Source organism: Falco cherrug, chromosome 10 (genome assembly GCF_023634085.1).
Source record: "Falco cherrug isolate bFalChe1 chromosome 10, bFalChe1.pri, whole genome shotgun sequence".
Lineage (NCBI taxonomy): Eukaryota > Metazoa > Chordata > Aves > Falconiformes > Falconidae > Falco > Falco cherrug.
In genome coordinates this window covers 34,501,629-34,519,388 of record NC_073706.1, presented here as the reverse complement: position 1 = coordinate 34,519,388, position 17,760 = coordinate 34,501,629, and the positions used below count along the sequence as shown (strand labels likewise).

General features: G+C 49.8%; 1 protein-coding gene across 7 annotated transcripts in view; it reads right to left on the bottom strand.

Annotated features, from left to right (window-relative positions):
* Nucleotides 1-17,760, bottom strand: part of CD151 (CD151 molecule (Raph blood group)) — a 36,874-nt gene that overhangs the window by 13,198 nt on the left and 5,916 nt on the right. For 4 of the 7 annotated variants that reach the window (XM_055721537.1, XM_055721540.1, XM_055721535.1 and 1 more), the window contains exons 2-4: nt 7,707-7,827; nt 1,842-1,945; nt 500-691 (exon numbers count right to left, since the gene is read on the bottom strand). In XM_055721537.1, coding sequence (XP_055577512.1) covers nt 500-691; nt 1,842-1,925 — 276 coding nt within the window. In that variant the 5' untranslated portion in view covers nt 1,926-1,945; nt 7,707-7,827. Of the gene's footprint in view, nt 1-499; nt 692-1,841; nt 1,946-4,896; nt 4,997-7,706; nt 7,828-14,898; nt 15,279-17,760 lie in introns of those variants that run through there. The other 3 variants (XM_055721541.1, XM_055721536.1, XM_055721539.1) reach the window with 3 other exon arrangements.

Below are 17,760 nucleotides of genomic sequence, written 5' to 3'. Positions count from 1 at the left end.
ATTAAGGAAAATATTCATTGGAAATGTTTTGATTTTTGACAACCAACTGAAAAAAGGTGTTCACTTGGCATGAACCTACTGTTATTAAAAGCCAGATTTGTTGCAGGTGTCTTATATTTTCCTCTCTCTTCCCATTTTCCAAAAGAGAATATAGCATGGGCAGGGAAGAAAGAAGAGACAAAAGCCAGGAGATTTTGCCTTGAATGGTTTCAAGCAGACATCCTTACACAAAGTATTACGACTGTACTCGGTACTTTTGCACCATGCAGTGATAAGCACATTCTTTGGGTGGATGAAAGGAAATGCTTTGCAGCAGAACCTGCCCCCTAGGACAAGGACAGTGTGCTGTTAGGAGCAGGAGGCCTGGGGGGCATTTGCTCTAGGACAAACAAACAATGTTGATGCCGAACATAGCCAAGATGTTTCCCTCCCTCCCAGCATGGTTCAAGAGGCAACGGGGTGAATGCTCCCCCAAACAAAACCACCGAGCAAAACTTACCACTCTTAGCAAATTCCGACGCTCTTTGAAAGTGGCACAGCAACCAAGGATGCCAGTAACCATGACGACCACCCCAGCCACCACCAGAATATAAGCAGTTGCCGAATACGTGCTGGAGGAGAGCAGGCTGATGTAGTCACTCTTCTCAGCTAGGGTCCAGGTGCCCACCGCCATCACGGCCCCGCCAGCCAGCTGGGGAGGGGAGAAGCAAGCAGGTGAAGGGCATCTGATGTATGAATTTCCTCATCTCCCAGAGCAACTGTGCTGGGATACCAGGATGTGCCTCAGCTCTGGAAGCTAAGCTCATGATCTACACTAAAGGAAGGACTCCCAGAGGTCTCACTGGGACCAGGAGCAGGCCCCAGTCCGCTGGAGGAGCCGAGCTTCAAGGCAGCCCATTTAGCTTGCATCTTGGGCTGCCTGGGATGCTATCTGAAGCATCTACCTGTGTACAGCAATTCATACTCGGGCCTGAGCCTTCCCAAATGTAGCCACACCGGGCAAATAGGAAACAATGTCTACCGGGGTGCTACCCAGCAGCAGAGGGGAAGAAAACAGCTTTACATCAGCAAGCTTTCCACTGTTTGTCAGGGAGCAATACTACCCATAAATGACAACCATGCCCAGTATCTCCTTCCTAGACAATACATCTGGGGAGAAAGCAGTCAAGGAGCTAAACAGCCTGGCTGGTTAAACTCTTAACCCTTGCAGCAAATGAGCACGGAGAAGCCAACCAGACTCCTAGCAGTCCCTTCTCTCTTTGCAAGCCTTGTGTCTCTGGAGGGTTCTTTGCAGCTTCTAGTAAGCTCAGACAGTTTTCCTTAAAGGTCTGACACGGACACTCCAATGCTGTCCCAGGCAGCAAAGGAAAAGACAATGCTTTGGCATCACTAACTTTCTGGTGGAAAGCATGACTTTGGGAAGCTCTAGTGCGGACCCAGCTGCAAGAAGGTGTTTTGTTATCCTTGCTCTAGCTGTCTCACTCCACTGCCAGGACTCCCTCTGCCATTTTGAGGAGAGAAATGGCAAGACAATGGAGTCCTCAGGCTCTCTGAAAAAGCACGCCAGGTGAAAAACAAAGCCTGTTTTCCGGCTCCCTGTTATTTTCTATACTTGGTAACATGACCTAGAAACAGCCAGAGACTACAGCATCAAACCGTAACTTCTGCAGCCTGGGCAGGCGAGCCCAAGGGATGGGACTGCAGCCCACAGCATGAAATCTGTGTACCGCTGATGTCAGTGCTTTCTGCCAAAGACTTCATCAAGCCCAAGATCTCTGTACTCCTGACACCAAAACTGCAGTGCCCTGTCAGTTCCTCTGAAACAGACTGAAGTTTCTTACCCAGAAAAAGAAGTTGAAGATGAAGAGCAGGTACTTGAGACAGATGGTCCCACATGTTTCCTTCTTTTCGGTATACTCACGCATCTTTCTGGCTCAGTGAGTTCCTGGGGAAAAAAAAAATAATCAGAAAAGCTTGAGTCAGTCAGTCATCACACCCCCTCTCCCAAAAGGCCAGCATTACTGCTCTCCTCCTGCAAGAGCTCACACTTCCAACCTGTTGCTGAGGTAAGGCAGTGAGCAAGCCGTTCAACTGACTTCAGGGATGCTGAAGTGCATCAGACACTGCTTGATAAATAAAGAGCTCCTGTATCCATCTGGGTGACCTACACGGCACAAGACCTTGCGCAGTGCGAAAGGGAGGCAGATGGTACCAGCCAGTGGCCTTCCTGTACTGCCTTCATCCTCCTCCTCTCTCTCCATCCTGCTGTCACTTCGGGAGACTCGTTTTCCTTCAGATCACTACTTGCAGTGGAGGGATCAGACCCACCGTTGTGCAAAAGGTCAAGCCAAAACCATGAATTGTGATCAACATTACGGTGAGGAAACTTCAGCACAGTTCATGCTCACTTCTTCCTATTTCAGCTGAAATAACCAAGATTTTTCTGGATAACCAGTCTGGGGCTTCGTTTATCTGGCTCCTGCCTGCAGCCTGTAACTGCTGCTTCGGAAGGCAGTGACAGAAACCTCTGTCTTTGACATTTACGGAATAATCTGTCTCCAAAGAATATTCTTTCCTCACTGGCATTAGTTACAACTGCCTTAAATAGATCCCTCTCTTAAGTTTGAGCTATTTTTAATCTTTGCAACTGTAACTGGGAACATGCTTGTTATCCACTCAAATGCCCTATCCTTTTTGAACCCCAGCAATACACTGGAATAATGAATTTTCTTCTTCACTCTGCTTATTTCTCATGGCCCTTCCCAGGGGCCAACTGTCTCCTAGGGCAGCTGTCCCAGCTATTAAGAGGCAGAAACATAACCATCGGCTTCAGATGATCTGACAGCATAAAACGCCGCTGCAGATACGTAACAAATGGGAGTCCGCTGTGGGTCAGCCCCAGTGCAGTGTTACAGATCTGCAACACTCCTGAGCAGGTTTCCCTGAAGTAGCTCTGCAGCAAGTGCAGCTCCATGTCACTTCACTGTCGCCTGTTGATGCCAGAAGACCTGAACCTCTCAAAAACAAAAAAAATACTCTCACCACTGCCTGGCCAGGCAGACCGGACAAAAGCATTGCCCAGAGCATCACTGCCAGTATCATCTGTGTGAGGTAGTTTGCAAAAGTGCAACCAAATCCACACCATCTCTCCTGCATTCAGTTAAAAAATCTCCCCTTTCCTCCCCTACCAGCCAGCAGCGAACGATGCAAACATCTTGCACCCATACCAGAGCAAAATGCTTTATTAAAGCAGCAGTTTCCCTGGAAGCAGGCAGGCGAGCAGTCTCTCCCTTTTTCCAGAGATATAGGCTTCATGTTCGCTTAGATGACAAAGCTTCTTCCCACAAGTGATGTGAGCTTCCTCCGGGGACCCACTGCAGCTGCAACCCAGCCACGCAACCCATACAGACGCTCATCTACCTTGGCAAGCCCACTGCCAAACACCTGACAGTAAAAGAAAGTGAGCAAAGGGTACACACGGCCAGGCTGCACATCGATCGCCTCTCAGGCTGGGTCAGTCAGTAGCATCTTTGCCACTACACTGCTAATACCTGGCTTTACAGGCAGATGTACCAAGGCTGGGAACAGCAGCTGCCCATTCTGCGGCGTAATTTTATTTTATTTGCAGGGAACTGTTTCCTTTCACGTCACGCCAGCCCACTTGAAAACCCCAGCCAGGCCTGTGCTTTAGAAACTAATAAATTAAGCTAACAGGGAAGGCGAGGGTGAGAAGATGCCAGCAGTCCCACCCGTGCCCGTTTCCCCTCACCATCTCACAAGAAAACATCTCTCTCTAGAATAACATCTGGCAACAACAGTTGGCAGCAGAAGGCTGTTTCACAGGCAAAGGGAACAGCTCCGAGATGGTGGCGTATATCAAGGAGAATAACTCTTCAGAGCTATCTTCAGAAGCGATCAGAACCTCCAGCGATGCTCAGATTAATTACCCTGTTGCAGCAGAAACAGGCCTGGGGCATCAAGGAGAAATGGCTGCTGCTGGTACCGTAGGCACTGAACAGACTTGTAAATTCTCAATGAGAAAACGCCCTGTGAATGCAACGTTCAGGAAGGTGACAGATTTACGGTTCCCAGAGGCTTCATTTAGCCACAGAACAGACGGCAGCAGCGAGGCAGGTTCCCACAGCCACACACCCTGGCACAACCCAAAACAGGTACCTCAGCCCAGACCAGAGAGATGCCCTCCAGTAACAGATCTAAGGGCTGTGCTTGGCTTTTTGCCATCCCCTTCTAACATCAGCGCTGTCTGTAGAGGAAAATGCACCCCAAGTTTGCTGAAACTGACCCTGGTTCCTATCACTGATAGCCTGGGGAAGGTAATGATGCTTCCTGTCCTTGGGCTGGCTCCTTGGCCTAGTTCCCCGCTTGCTCCAGAGGATTTCAGGAACCTTTTCCCCTTCCCCTCAAGGTATGTCCCCCATCAAAAATAGGCCACTGCAGGTATTTCCATGTATGACCATACAGCAGGTGCTGGGCCCTAGCAAGGGATGCTAACTTGTCCCTCCTTCCAATCTGAGAGCTCAGAAACCCTAGACCAAGCGGCATCTTGTTCTGGTTGAGGACTGGGCAGACACACCACTGAGACTGTACTTGCACTCAGATGACAGTCTGAAACTCCCCCCGAGAGCAGGTCCTGCTCCACCAAGCACCACGTACAAGTCTTTCAGGCGGCTCGACTTCGCTGCTGGGAGGAGAGGATCTGCCTGTTTCCAGAAAGCTGGCAGGGAACAGCTGCAGGTTTATAAAGCAGGGTGATTCACGCAGGGATGGCAGGTCATGAATCAGAAAGCAATCAGGGCTGTCTCCTGTTTGATCTATCCCTCCTAGCCAGGAGCAGAGCTTATGGCACTGGCTGTCTCTGCATGCTTAATGACTCACCCAGCGAGCTATTCAGGGAAAGGCAGCTCTCTCCAGACCCTCTTTTTGGAAGTGTTTGTGCTCCTTGCCTCACACAGGGTGACCTGGCACCTCCTGTCGCCTGCAAAGACAGGGTTAGGCTGTACGGAGCTGTGCTGGTCTTCAGAGCAAGTAAGGGCAGGAGACGCCAGAGAAACGCCTTTCCCAAAGAGCCCAGGCAGCAGGAAGGAGAGCCACAATCCGTCTCGCAGGCTAAGTGTGACCTAGGGCTCTGAGCCTCCGGTGCTGCACCACAGCGCTGGGATGAACATGGGGGGCCCCATCCTGAATTCCCTGACGTGACCAGGGTCTCTTGGCTTCAGTCATCTTTATAACAGACCCTCAGAAGTGAACACAAATCACTCTTGAAACCAGACAAGCAGCAGCAACATCAGCTAACACACACAGTTGCATCCTATTTTAAAATGCTGAGGCAAAGGTCTATTCTGAATCACATCGGTAATTGCGAATGAGCTCTCCAGTGGACAGAAAATGGCAAGCTATGCCACAGTGGTGTATTTACCAATGCATTAAAACATATTAATTAGACATGAGCTTCATAATGGGAAGCACTTTGCTAATTGAAAAAGTGGTTAGAAGACCAAAAGCACTCCCATAATGAAGTTCACTTGGTCCAGTTCCATAGACAGGAGCTTCATCAGCAAGTTAAATTTAAGCAAGCAATCATGGGATACAGGCTGTGATGTTTAATACAATGAATACAGGTATTTTTATCTAATTCACCAGAAATCAAGAACAGGTTCCTACTATGCCCACACACACTGTGATGTAAGTGACCAGGAGAAAAAATGCTCTAACTAAAACAAAATACATGAAGACGGGAGGAAAAAACAAGGACAAACTCAGTGCAACAGAACTGCGCCTGAAAGGGAGGGTTAACAGTTTGAAGATTAATTCAAGAAACTGGGAGTTGAACAGCTCGAACCCAGTTCTCCACTCTGACACAGACTTTGTGCATGGCCTTGGGCAAGTCCCTTAGTCTGTCCCCTGCCTCTGCTCCTCCTCTCCAGTGCAGGATCCTCATCCTCCCCTAAGCCCAGTGATGTTGTAAGGATCTACACTGAGAACCCCTGCTGACAGAGGAATGCAGGCAGGACAGGCTCCAGGTGACAGGTGTTTTGGCAAAAGCCCTACAGCAACACCATTTCACTGCCTCAAAAGTGGTTTTGCCAGTATGGGCTACTTTGGCCAGTGAACTGGAACCACCTCTTTGGGGGTTAGTAAAATCCATACTTATAATGAGAGAAAACGTCTGGTAAAGTGATTTTGCCAACCGTTTACAAGACGTGCTGGCTCAAATACATCAAAGATTGCAAGATGCTAGTAATGAAGTATGAGAGAATGGAGTAATAATGAAGCACCTACACAAAAAGCAAGAAGGAAAAGGATGACCCACATATACAAATACCTCAAAAAAAGTAAAAAGAAAAAGAGAGTGAGCTCATCTTGCCCTGCCTGACTGCAAGCCACAACCCACCAGCTGGGTAAGCATACACAGTGCATGACTGCCAGGCAAAGCAGTGGTCACCTCAAAAGTGAAGCCATTCCATGGTCTGATTTTCTTGGGCTCTCATCCTACTGAGACTGAACCTTAGGACAAACCGGGTAACAGGAATCCACCAGAAGTTGAGCAGTTTGTGCAGTGCTTGTGTTCCCAGGTGCTCAGCACCTGGAACTGGAGCCAAACCGCTGTTTTGTGGCATCAAGCCACCTAAAACCTCAATGGCAGGACTTGCTCTGCTTATCCCACGCCAGACCACTGTATTTTTATTTGCAGGCCCAAAGGCCCACACAGGCGTGCACCCACATGCCAGCTCAGAAAGCACGTGGCATGCACGCACACACACACACTCCTGCTGGCGAGACTTTCATTTAGTCATCACCGACATCACTTGGTACATTTGCCTCAACTTGCACAGTAACAGGACTTAATTAAACAGCAAAGAAAGCCAGGCCCGCAGGCTTTTTCTGCACAACCTGCCCTAAAGCAGTGTCTGACAGATGGGGAAGAAGCCATGCCAAAGCAAATGAAATAGCTCCCAGGCCATTAAAAGCGTCATTATTTTTAAGTATTGATTTTTGAATGATAGCAAGAAAATTGATATCCAACACATCCGTAATGTCTATTTCATAATAACTTGTATGCCAGCAGTTAGGTAACTTCTAACACCTTTGCCAACATGCACAAGAAAGACTCGCTGCAGGACACCCCTCCGCACCTATCCTGCTATGAAAATGGAGCCCGCAAAGGGCTGCAAGTCCAACGCTGTCAGCCCTCTGCCAATACAGCCACCTCGCACACGCAGCGGGCACGCTGCCACCATGCTGCAGTTTATCTGTGTGAGCTGGGCCGGTAACCCTGGCCTGGAGGCAGCTCTGGGCAAACAAAGACGACCGTCCCCTCCCTGGTATGCACAGTGCAGGTGTGGGCCAATAACCTATTACCTTCAGCAAACTGACTGAAGACCTCGTTCTCCAGCAAGGCTAAACTCCAGCCTTTGAAAGCATGACCTCTCCAAGCTCCCTCTCTGTAAGATGAAAATATTACCACCGCCACTTTACCTACCCCACTGAACATCCTCAGAAAAAGCCTCCAGCCGCTTATCAACTTGCCAGCCCATCTCGCACAGCCCAGAAAGCAGCCAGAAGTCATGAAGTAAAGCCTTCCCAGGAGGGGAACTCTAAAGCTTGCAGGTGAAGAGCCCTGATTTACACAACTACCGAGTACCATTATCCACCCCAAACCAACAGTCAACAGCCTTGACGCTGACCTTTCACCACCAAAGCAGCTCACAGCACCAGCGCAAATGTGCAGTCCTCTTCAAGTGCTCTCTTCCAACCCCTCTCTCCTTGCTGGCTCTGGTCCTCCACTGGATTCAGGAAAGCAGAAAGCTGAAAAAGAAGAGAGATACAGAGAATCACAAACCATGTCAAAGATTATTCCGGGAATCGGTATTTGATAACATTCTTCGGCATCACGTCTTCCTTTTAATAAAGAGTGCCTGATTTCAGAATACAGCTTACACACACATTTGATTAAACTGCAAAAGGTGCACTGGATAATGGGAGAGAGCCTAACTGTGACAGCGTGAAGACCTTCGGACGGTAGGAAGCTGTCAGAGCAGGTTTATATTCCCTGCTGCATCCTTTTGTAAATGCTGCTATTGTTTCCATCAAGGCTGTGCAGACACCACGACAACTCATTCTAGTGCAAAAGGCCTGAAAGTAACCCCATGAGAAGCTCAGGAAGAAGACCCTTCTGAGCAGGGTGAAGCCCCAGGTGGTGTTAGTGCCTCAAAATGATCATTTCTCCTAACCCTCCCACAGGAACTGCCTGGGAAGAGGGAAGTGGTGGGCAGAACTCATTGTGTACATCCATCCTCTGCTCCCAGGGCTTACAAGCCCCAGGATACAGAGCACAAACCAGAGCAGGGCACATGCAGAGAACACACACACTAGGAAGTCACCATTTTCTTCAGCCTCTACCACTGCTGAAGCATAATCAAGACACGGGTCCTAAGCACCACCAGGTTCTGCTGGAAAACTGCTGCCCTGAACTCCCCTGCCACTGCAGGGTGTCCCTCAGACCGGCACAGAGCCACAGGAAGGTGCTGTCAAGAGGTTGTTTCTCCACAACCTTACTACATTTATCATAAAATCATAGCACGGTTTGGGTTGGGAGGGACCTTTAAAGGTCACGTAGTCCAACCCCCCTGCATTGAGCAGGGACATCTTCAACCACACCAGGTTGCTGAGCCCCATCCAGCCTGGCCTTGAACACTGCCAGGGATGGGACATCTACCATCCCTCTGGGCAACCTCTGCCAGTGTTTCACCACCCTCATCATAAAAAATTTCTTCTATCTAGTCTCAGTCTGCCCTCTTTAAGTTTAAAACCATTATCCCTTGTCCTATCACTACTGGCCCTACTAAAAAGTCTGTCCCCACCTTTCCCGTGAGCCCCCTTCAAGTATGGAAGGCGGCTGTCAGGTCTCCCCGGAGCCTTCTCTGCTCCAGGCTGAACAGCCCCAGCTCTCCCAGCTGCCCTCACCGAGCGGGGCTCCAGCCTCTGCCCATCTCTGTGGCCCCTCTGGCCCCGCTCCAACAGGCCCGTGTCTCTCCTGTGCTGAGGACCCCAGAGCTGGACGCAGCGCTGCAGGGGGGTCTCACCAGAGCGGAGAGGAGGGGCAGCATCCCCCCCTCGCCCTGCTGCCCACGCTGCTGGTGACGCAGCCCAGGGCGCGGGTGGCTTTCTGGGCTGCGAGCGCACGTTGCTGGCTCACGCCCAGTTTCCACCCACCAGCACCCCCAAGTCCCTCTCCGCAGGGCTGCTCTCCATCCTTCACCCCGTATCCATACTGGGGGCTGCCCCGACCCCGGTGCAGGACCTGGCACTTGGCCTGGCTGAGCCTCAGGAGGTGCAGGTGGGCCCACTGCTGGGGCTTGTCCAGGTCCCTCTGAACGGCATCCCTTCCCTCAGGGTCGTCACTGCGCCACTCAGCTTGGTGTCACCTGCAGACTTGCTGGGGGCGCGCTCGGTCCCACTGTCCGTGTCACTGGTGAAGATATCTAACAGTACTGGTCCCAGTATGGACCCCTGAGGGACACCACTGGTCACTGATCTCCATCTGGATTTTGAGCTGTTGACCACTACCTTCTAGATGTGATCATCCAGCCAATTCCTTACCCACCAAGCAGTCCGCCCATCAAAGCTGTATCTCTCCAGTTTAGAGAGAAGGTTGTGTGGGGGACTGTGCCCAAGGCCTTACAGAATCCAGAGAGGTGACATCTGCAGCTCCTCCCTTGTCCACTGATGTAGTCACTCCGCCACAGAGAGGCCACTAGGCTGGTCAGGCAAGACTTGCCCTTGATGAAGCTGTGCCGGTTGTCTTGAATCACCTCTCTGTCCTCCGTATGCTTTAACACAGCTTCAGGATCTTGTTCCGTGATCTTCCCAGGCCCAGAGGCTGACAGGTCAGAGTTCCAGCGGTCCCTTTCTGCCCTTTTAAAAAATGGGTGCGATGTTTCCCTTTCCCCAGTCACCAGGGCCTTCACCTGACTGCCATGACTTTTTGAATATCGTGGAGATACATCAACCAGTTCCCTCAAGATCCTGCGTCTCATCATGTCCCATTCTGTATGTTCAAGCTCCTCAGGTGGTCTCAAACCTGATCTTCTCTTACAGTTGGAGGGACTTTACTCCCCCTGTCCCTGCCTTGAGGTCCATCCACTCGAGACGTGTGCTGTTGAGTACCTCAACCTTCTCCTCACTCATTGTGACCAGTTGCCAGTCATGTTCACTGGTGAGGTACATGTTCTTTGGCCTTGCTTTTCTGGCTGACATACCTACAGAAGCCCTCCTTATTATCCTAGCAGCTTGTTGCTCATGCCGTGTGCACTGGTGCAGAAGCACTTCAGCTGGGCTGTTGGCTACGTCACCTTTTTAGAGGAACACACCTTAATTCCTTTGAGGTACTTCACTGGTATTTCCCTCTTGGCTCCTATTACCTCAGAAGCCCCTGGCTCCTCTCCGTAAGATCTGAGGCATGCTCCAGTGTACCCAGAACACTGCAGAGCAGCAGGCTAAGGGCCCTTCCTAGCAGCCTGTCCCTCTAACCTTGGCATGTCATCCCATGGCTTGTCATGTCTGTGAAGGTAGCTAGGCTGAATAAGGCTGCTGTAACGGAAAATGGTGTCCAGCACCCCTTCTGTCCCCTGCTTTTCTAATATAAAGGGTCCCAAACCTTTTGCAGTCGTTTGTACTGCCACATGCCCAGCCACCTCACCCTCAGCCCACAGCGAGCAGGTTCAATTCTCCCTGCAATCCGTTTCCATCGGCATGGCAGGCAGCAGGATGGAGAATAGCAATTCTTTCTCCCTAACCTGTCTGTTTGGGTACTGAATTAACGATCCTTTGATCTACACCCTGACACTAACTGACTTCACAGCCTAAGGCTTAAACTCGTATTTACTGCCCGTACCGGGATATGGAAGCAGTAATATTTCCTGACTTGCCTGGGTGGGATAATGGGGTGTTTGCAAACCACCCAGCAAGGGAAAGAAGTTAGTTTTTATTAGCAGATCGAATTTAACACAATTCATGACCATTTTAAGTTACTATTATCTTCAAGGAGAGGTTCCTGCAGCCCTTTACCTAGCATAGTATGGGTGACACACCTTCATTTGTAATTAGCTTGCTTACCCTTGCTTCCATTCCCTATGAAAAGGAATGCTCTGGTAAGAGCTAGAAACTTGTTGATTCACATTACTATGTAGCCTCTAGACCACAGAAACATCTCTTGAAACAGTGGAAAACCCAGCACCTGAGCCACCGAGAAGCAGGCCAAAAAACCCCCTGGAAACATCAAAGACCAGACAAGGGAGCCTTCTGAGGAACTGGGGAGAGGAGGGAAGGCACAGCAGCACAGTCACCTGCAAAGCAAGCAATAGTTCTGAAGCACCCTCAGTCCCGAGGCTGAGCAGCCCTTGTGCCCTGCCATTTATCCATCTGCTGCACACTGCTCCCACCCTCCTGCCCCTTCGGAAGAGGAAGCGGAGCCAAGAGGCAAAGCTGAGCGCTGACCCAGGATGCAAAGCGGAATGCTTTGCTTTCCATCTCAGCATGTTGGAACGTGCTGGGAAGTCAATGTACTTGTGGTTCTAGGGCTAGGGAGAACGCAAAACACGAGCCAGACATCCAGTGAGGCAAAGAGGCTCCTTCTCAGGAATTGTCATTTATACTTGGGGGGGGGGGGGCGGGGCAGGCACACAGAACAGATTTTGGTCCAAACCCCTCCTCCCTGACCCTTCCCATGGAAGCTGAACTCATCTGGCCCTGCTGAATGACATTCCCCAGACCACAGCCTGGAAACTGCCTTCATCTTCTTCTGCCTGTTGTCTAAACTGATGACGTGCTCCTGAGGGCACAGTCATCTTCCTCAACTGTACAGCACCCAGCACAAAAGGATTGCGCCCCGAGCCTTTTAGGCGCTGCTGAGAGGTGAGGAATACAGAGCAATGTTTCCCAGCACATCACGGGCTCCTACCAGGAATGGGCACAGTGGTTCTGGGAGAGGTGGAGACAACTTGGAAAGCCACCTACATTCCACAAGAAGATCACCTGGCAGACCCCTCTTGGCCCTACCTCTTCACTGGGAGAGCACCTTTCTGAAGAAATAAGCAAGATCCCATCCTGGGAGTTTGGGAGGATCTCACCTCAGCGCCTTCTGGGTCCAGACATCATCTCCACGGGCACATCATGGTCCTGCGGTCATCCCTTGGGATGCTTGCCAAATGCCTCCTTTCTTCTACCCTGGCTCGAGCTGCTGCATTTGAATAGATCCCACAAGAGAGATGTAGACCCTTAACTCCTGCTAATTTTGATGACAGTCAGGTATCCAGCAAGGAATTGTGTGCCTAATACACCTGAGGAGCTGTCTGCTCTTTGAGACAAGAGCTGTCTCTCAGGAGAAGAGCACTTAGCCCTTCCACCCATTTTTTCAAGACTGTTTACTCCCCAGGTGAGGGACTCACTGAAGCCTAAATAACAGCAAGCATAAATTTCAAACTCAGCAAGGATTTACACGTTCAGCACCACACACATACTTGTGAATTAAGGGGTTTATGAGCGGGTTAATCAAACCTGGGCAAGGTGGCGGCTGGCTTTGGGATCCTTGAAGATAAAAGGAAACTCAGCGTGAAATCAATTTCACAACCATTAAGAAAAATAAAGCGTGAGAGAGAATGAAAGAGTGATTGAGCATGTTTGGGACTCTGTGCGTCTGTGCTCTAGCACTCTTTTAGGACAAAGCAAACAAAAAATCCTTCACAGGGTGCTCTGGTCCTAACAAAACATACACAACCACCTCCTGCGAGCAGAAAGCCCCTGTCTGCTGCTCCCAGAAGTGGATAACCAGGGAAACAAACTGCCCCTCCAAGCACCCTGTCCCCACCGCGAGCTGGAGGGCCGGCCAGAGACCGGCACGCACTGCACGACCAGCAGGAACTCCTTCTGCGTCAAACAGCATCCTCTTGTATCTCATAAGGCCTCCTTTATCCCAAAGGATCCTGAAGCACTTTACGCTATTTATACACAGGAACCACTTCACTAGTCGTTGAACTGAGGAGAGGAACAATAACCGCCTCTTTTCTCTCACTCAAAGCGCAGAAATCAGTGCCTGGCATGTGTTTGCAGAGAGCTCATAGCAGCGAGGGTTTGCCACAACCAGGAACAACAGTTCAGATCGGTCAGGCTTAGCCAACAGACACGACAAACTCTTCACTGCAGCCTATCAGTATTTTAAATTCTATTTTCCCAACTCAACCCACCCCAAACAAAAAAAACCCCACAGTGCCCGTGAATAGAGTTGTGGTGGGGTTTTTTTTTTTGGGGGGTGGGGGTGGGTGGGGGGGGTGTTTTTTAAAGCAGGGCTTTGTCTGCACTGGAGAACTTACCAGTAGCATTAAACCACATTTCTCAACAAAACAATTTGTGCAGAATCAGCTTTCCGCCTGATCCCTTCCCATTCATTACCTTCCTATTCATTACATTCATTTTCTGCTCAGCTTTCAGAGGCAAAGCCACTGGGTCCTCAGCGTTTTCAGGGAGCACTCACAAAACCTCCCTGCCCTGTAGCCATGCCAGCACTAGGACCAAGCCAACAAGCACTAAAAATCCTGGGAGGATAAAAATCCTCCCAGCCCCCACAAAGTCTATTCAGGCAATTCTGTACATGAATTCAAAGTGCTCTCCAAACAATGCAGCGATGACAACTATTTGTTCACTCCCTACAAATCGCTGGGATTTTACACTGTGGTTTGAGCTTAGGGCAAAGACTAACCTAAGAACACGTGCTATGTTGTAGCTAGCACAGAGTCACTCAAAATTTGGCTGCGGTCTCACTGCAGAGGTACTTTCAGTTTTAATTCCCCATCAACTCTGCAGTGAGAAGGTGACTAGCTAAAAGCCAGTAGATTTTCCACCTACCCACAGCAGCAGGTACGTATCCCATGGCAGGTCATCATCTTCACCTCACCGAGCTCATGAACGAATTGTGGGACTTTAAATCCCACTGTCAAAAATACATGAAGCAGTTCTTGGAAGAGAGGGCAGGCAGCCAGTTTGCCACCATAGGGTACATTTCCAGCTTCTCAATGACACAATGTTTTATAATCTTACTGCCTGGAAGACCCTTTCCCTCCTCAAAGCACCCCAACAAAGAAAAAAAGATGTAACACGTTGTAATAGAAGCACAGACAGATCAAGCGACTCTCCCAGCAGAGAGAAGGGGTGGATTCGCTCTCCTTGCATCTCAGCATCCATCCTCCATCTGCTGAGCTATTCCATCCTCTGGAAAAGCACTGCAGAATATGAAGCTGTAAAACGCAAAGTTTTCAAGCTACTTGTTAGCACTGCCCTGCCTGTGCCTGAGACACATGACTGCAGACAGCACAAAGCAAGAAGCACATAAAAAGCTGGCAGCAGCTTTAGCTTTTGCACAAAACCTGTTTTGCTTTGAGTAGGCTCTTCCTGTTCGAAGTTTCAGCAGTGTAAACAAACAAAACAAAAACCTCTGGAGTCAGCTCACAGATATCTCCCAGGCAGCTCATCTGTTTCAACTCCACAAAGATCGTAGTAACTGAGAAGGGATCTGACAGTGGAAACTACAGTTAACGGTCTTACTGCTTCACCCATGTTGCTGATTAGCTCAGGACCGGTGCCAGGCATGCCAGAGAAAACCTCTCAACATGTCAGCGACGGAGCAGGTACCTGCGGTCCTAGGAACAGGGCAACCCACTCCTGCAGCGTCCCAGCGCATCAACAGAAAAGGGAGCATCATGCAGCCACAGAACGGGGCGACAGCAGCTCTCACCTCAGCATGGCAGCTGGAGAGATACCTGTGACATCTTTAGGAGCCTCCCTCCCTACCTAGGGCAGCCACCTCATGCGGGAACACGCTCGCACCTGTAATTACCCACTTCGCTAGCAGCAGCACCAGGAATGGCCAAGAAGTCTCTTCTGCCCATAGGTCCTTATATATCCATGATGTCTGCGTCGCCAAGGCTGTTTTGGAGCGATCATTGAATGCTTTGAGGACTTACATTCCTCTCCAGAGCTAAAAACATTTTACTAGAGTCAGATCAAATATCAAGCACAGTCAAGGGCAAATTAAATGACATTTCATTTCCCAGAGCTGTAAGTCCAAGTCCATAGGAGCTGCCTCTCTCCTGTTGCTATAGGAGCGATGCAGGAAACAATGCTCAATCCACGCTGCTTAAGGCTGCCTTGAAAAGGACCATTCTTCCAGTAAATTAAACAACCCCCAGCCAAAAATAAAACATTCCTCCCCCTTCCGCCTTGCTCTTGTGTAGCAGGTTTTAATGACTCCACCAAACCCATTTACGCAGCTGTTTTTAGACCAGCCTGCAAACTTGACAGGGAGGCACCAGCAGGAGAATAAATAACTGGGAGGCAAGGGCTGTCCTCCAGGAAATTACTTGCTGGCCCTTCGCCAAGGCTAGGGGCAGGGGAAAAAGATAAAAAGAAGTCCCTGACCCCAGAGCACATGCCAACCAGTTCTAAAGAAACCTCCCAGCCGCAAGCCCTGATCAACCACTTCCCTGAAACACCTCGCTCCACCAGCCCGTACGCAGACCTGCAGGCAGAGGCACCAGGAGCTGGGCTTGCTCAGGACCTCTCCGCCACTTCAAATACAGGCACAGGCAAAGGGCAGCTCTCCACCAAGGGTACAGAGCTATCACCACTGCAAAACTCGGGCCAGTCTGTCTCAGCGTATCATCCGTTTCATTTAGAGCTGGCAGGAATAAGTAACTGGGAAAGGGTTCCTCTAACAGCTGCCAGCACAAAACAGCTGGACTTCAAACGAAGCTGGGAAATCCTACCTGGGATTTCTCCACCACCCCACCCCCAGGTTACCCCTGCCCTGTATGAACAAACTTCATGAAATGAAAGCCTAAAAGGAGTTTGAAACTTAATCCTCCCCATCCCCCCCACCTTGTAGGTCAATTTTCAAGTCAAGAGGGAGTATATAATCTCATCTGATCTCCTGTTATTTTAAAGGTTAAAATTTTAAAGGCTAAAAGGAGTCTCTGCAACTCTGGGATACCCTAGATTAACCCTCAAATACCAGGAAGCCTCAGGAAGACTTTAAGAGATGGGAGAAACCACATACTTTGTCCCTTGGGAGCCTCTCCAAATGCTACTAGCACATACTCAGAATTCAGACCACTTCGCTGAGCTCAGCAGAAAGCAGCAGCACATTTGCCCCTGCACATTAAGAGACAGGAACACAGCAAACATCCAGCGTTGGGCAGGCTTATCATCTGTCTCTCTGTGTGCCCCATGCCATTAGTGAGCAGCAGGAGAAAAGCAGTCCACAGCACTGTTCCCTTGTAGGTTAAGACACTCAGTAAGTCCTTAAACATTAAAAGCAAAAAAATATTCAGAGAGAATCCAGGAACACCACAGCCAAAAGTTTCTGAAGAAATCGAGGAACTACCTTCATTTTGGCCCAAGTTTCAGTCAGTACTTAAATACCCGCTGTGAAAATGAGGGCCCTCTAGGATATCAAGGGAACCTGGAAACCAAAACCCGCTTCTTGCTTCTGAAGAATTTAGATAAAACTCTAAAATCCATTCTGGAAATAATCAGGGCAATTCTGAGACAGAAAATAATCCTCCTATTACTGACCTCAGGTGAAAGGGTGTTTCAGCACTGACCACCCTCCTGCCTCTCAGAAGTTCCTCACTGCAGTGGTGCATGTGCAGGCAGCAGCACCTGACTTGATAACCACTAACCACGTGTACAGACACAGGAGAACAAAAAAAGACTATTTGGTCAGGGTGACAGAGGGAGAGGGCACCTGAACTGGCCCGACATGATTATCAATGTCAAAAACTGGGAGGATACTGCTGATGTGCAGCAGTTATGCCCTTCATACACAGGCAAACCAGGTTCCCACTTACACGCTGTAAATATACCACTGATAAGAATTACATTGATACAGCTGCACTGATTTAATTTGGATATTTCACTGCTCTCTAAATTGGCTTGCTCCTCCCTTCTTTTTTTTCTGAGAACTTGTTAAAATTCTGGATGAAGTAGCAAACAATAAACTCCCTTTTTTCTGCAAGGGGTTTTCTTCCACATAGAGACAGATGCAGCCAAAGCAAAGCTCGTTAAATCAGTGAAAGCCGAGTTTTTTCCCCTGCAACTGTGTCTGCTTTTCCTGCTCCCAGCTTTCTGGCAGCACACCGGGGAGCCAGGATCCACGCTTCCCCAGTGCCTGACCAGCTCTGAGGGTAAATAAATGGTCTGGTGAAGTCAGCCACCGGGATTTTTCTCCTGCTGTAAGCACAATGGTTTCAGTTCCCTTCCCTCCAGTCTGGGGCCACACTGCACACACTGGAGGTAAGCCCTGGGCAGCGCACAATGGACAGAGCAGCTTTTGTTAGTCTGCAGAGCCCATCTGCGAGGCTGAGCACAGCCTCATTCCCCATGTACAGCACAGGAGCTCGGCGCAAAGCCTGTACTATTTCCCCACTCAAGATGAGGAAAAAACCAGCAAACTGGGACTCAGAGGCACAGAAACCAGCCCGCCACTTCCCACTCCCCAAATATAGACACAGGTCCTCCCAATAATGGGAAATTTATCCCTCCAAAACCACTCTGACTGGGCAAGGTAAATCGGAGCCCACATCAAACCCCCCACCTCACCTCTGGCAGACCCCACCTAAGCCCAGACTCGCAGTGACGATGGAAGAGGGCCACCCCTTACAGCCGGGGGGACCTGCCGCTGCCAACAGG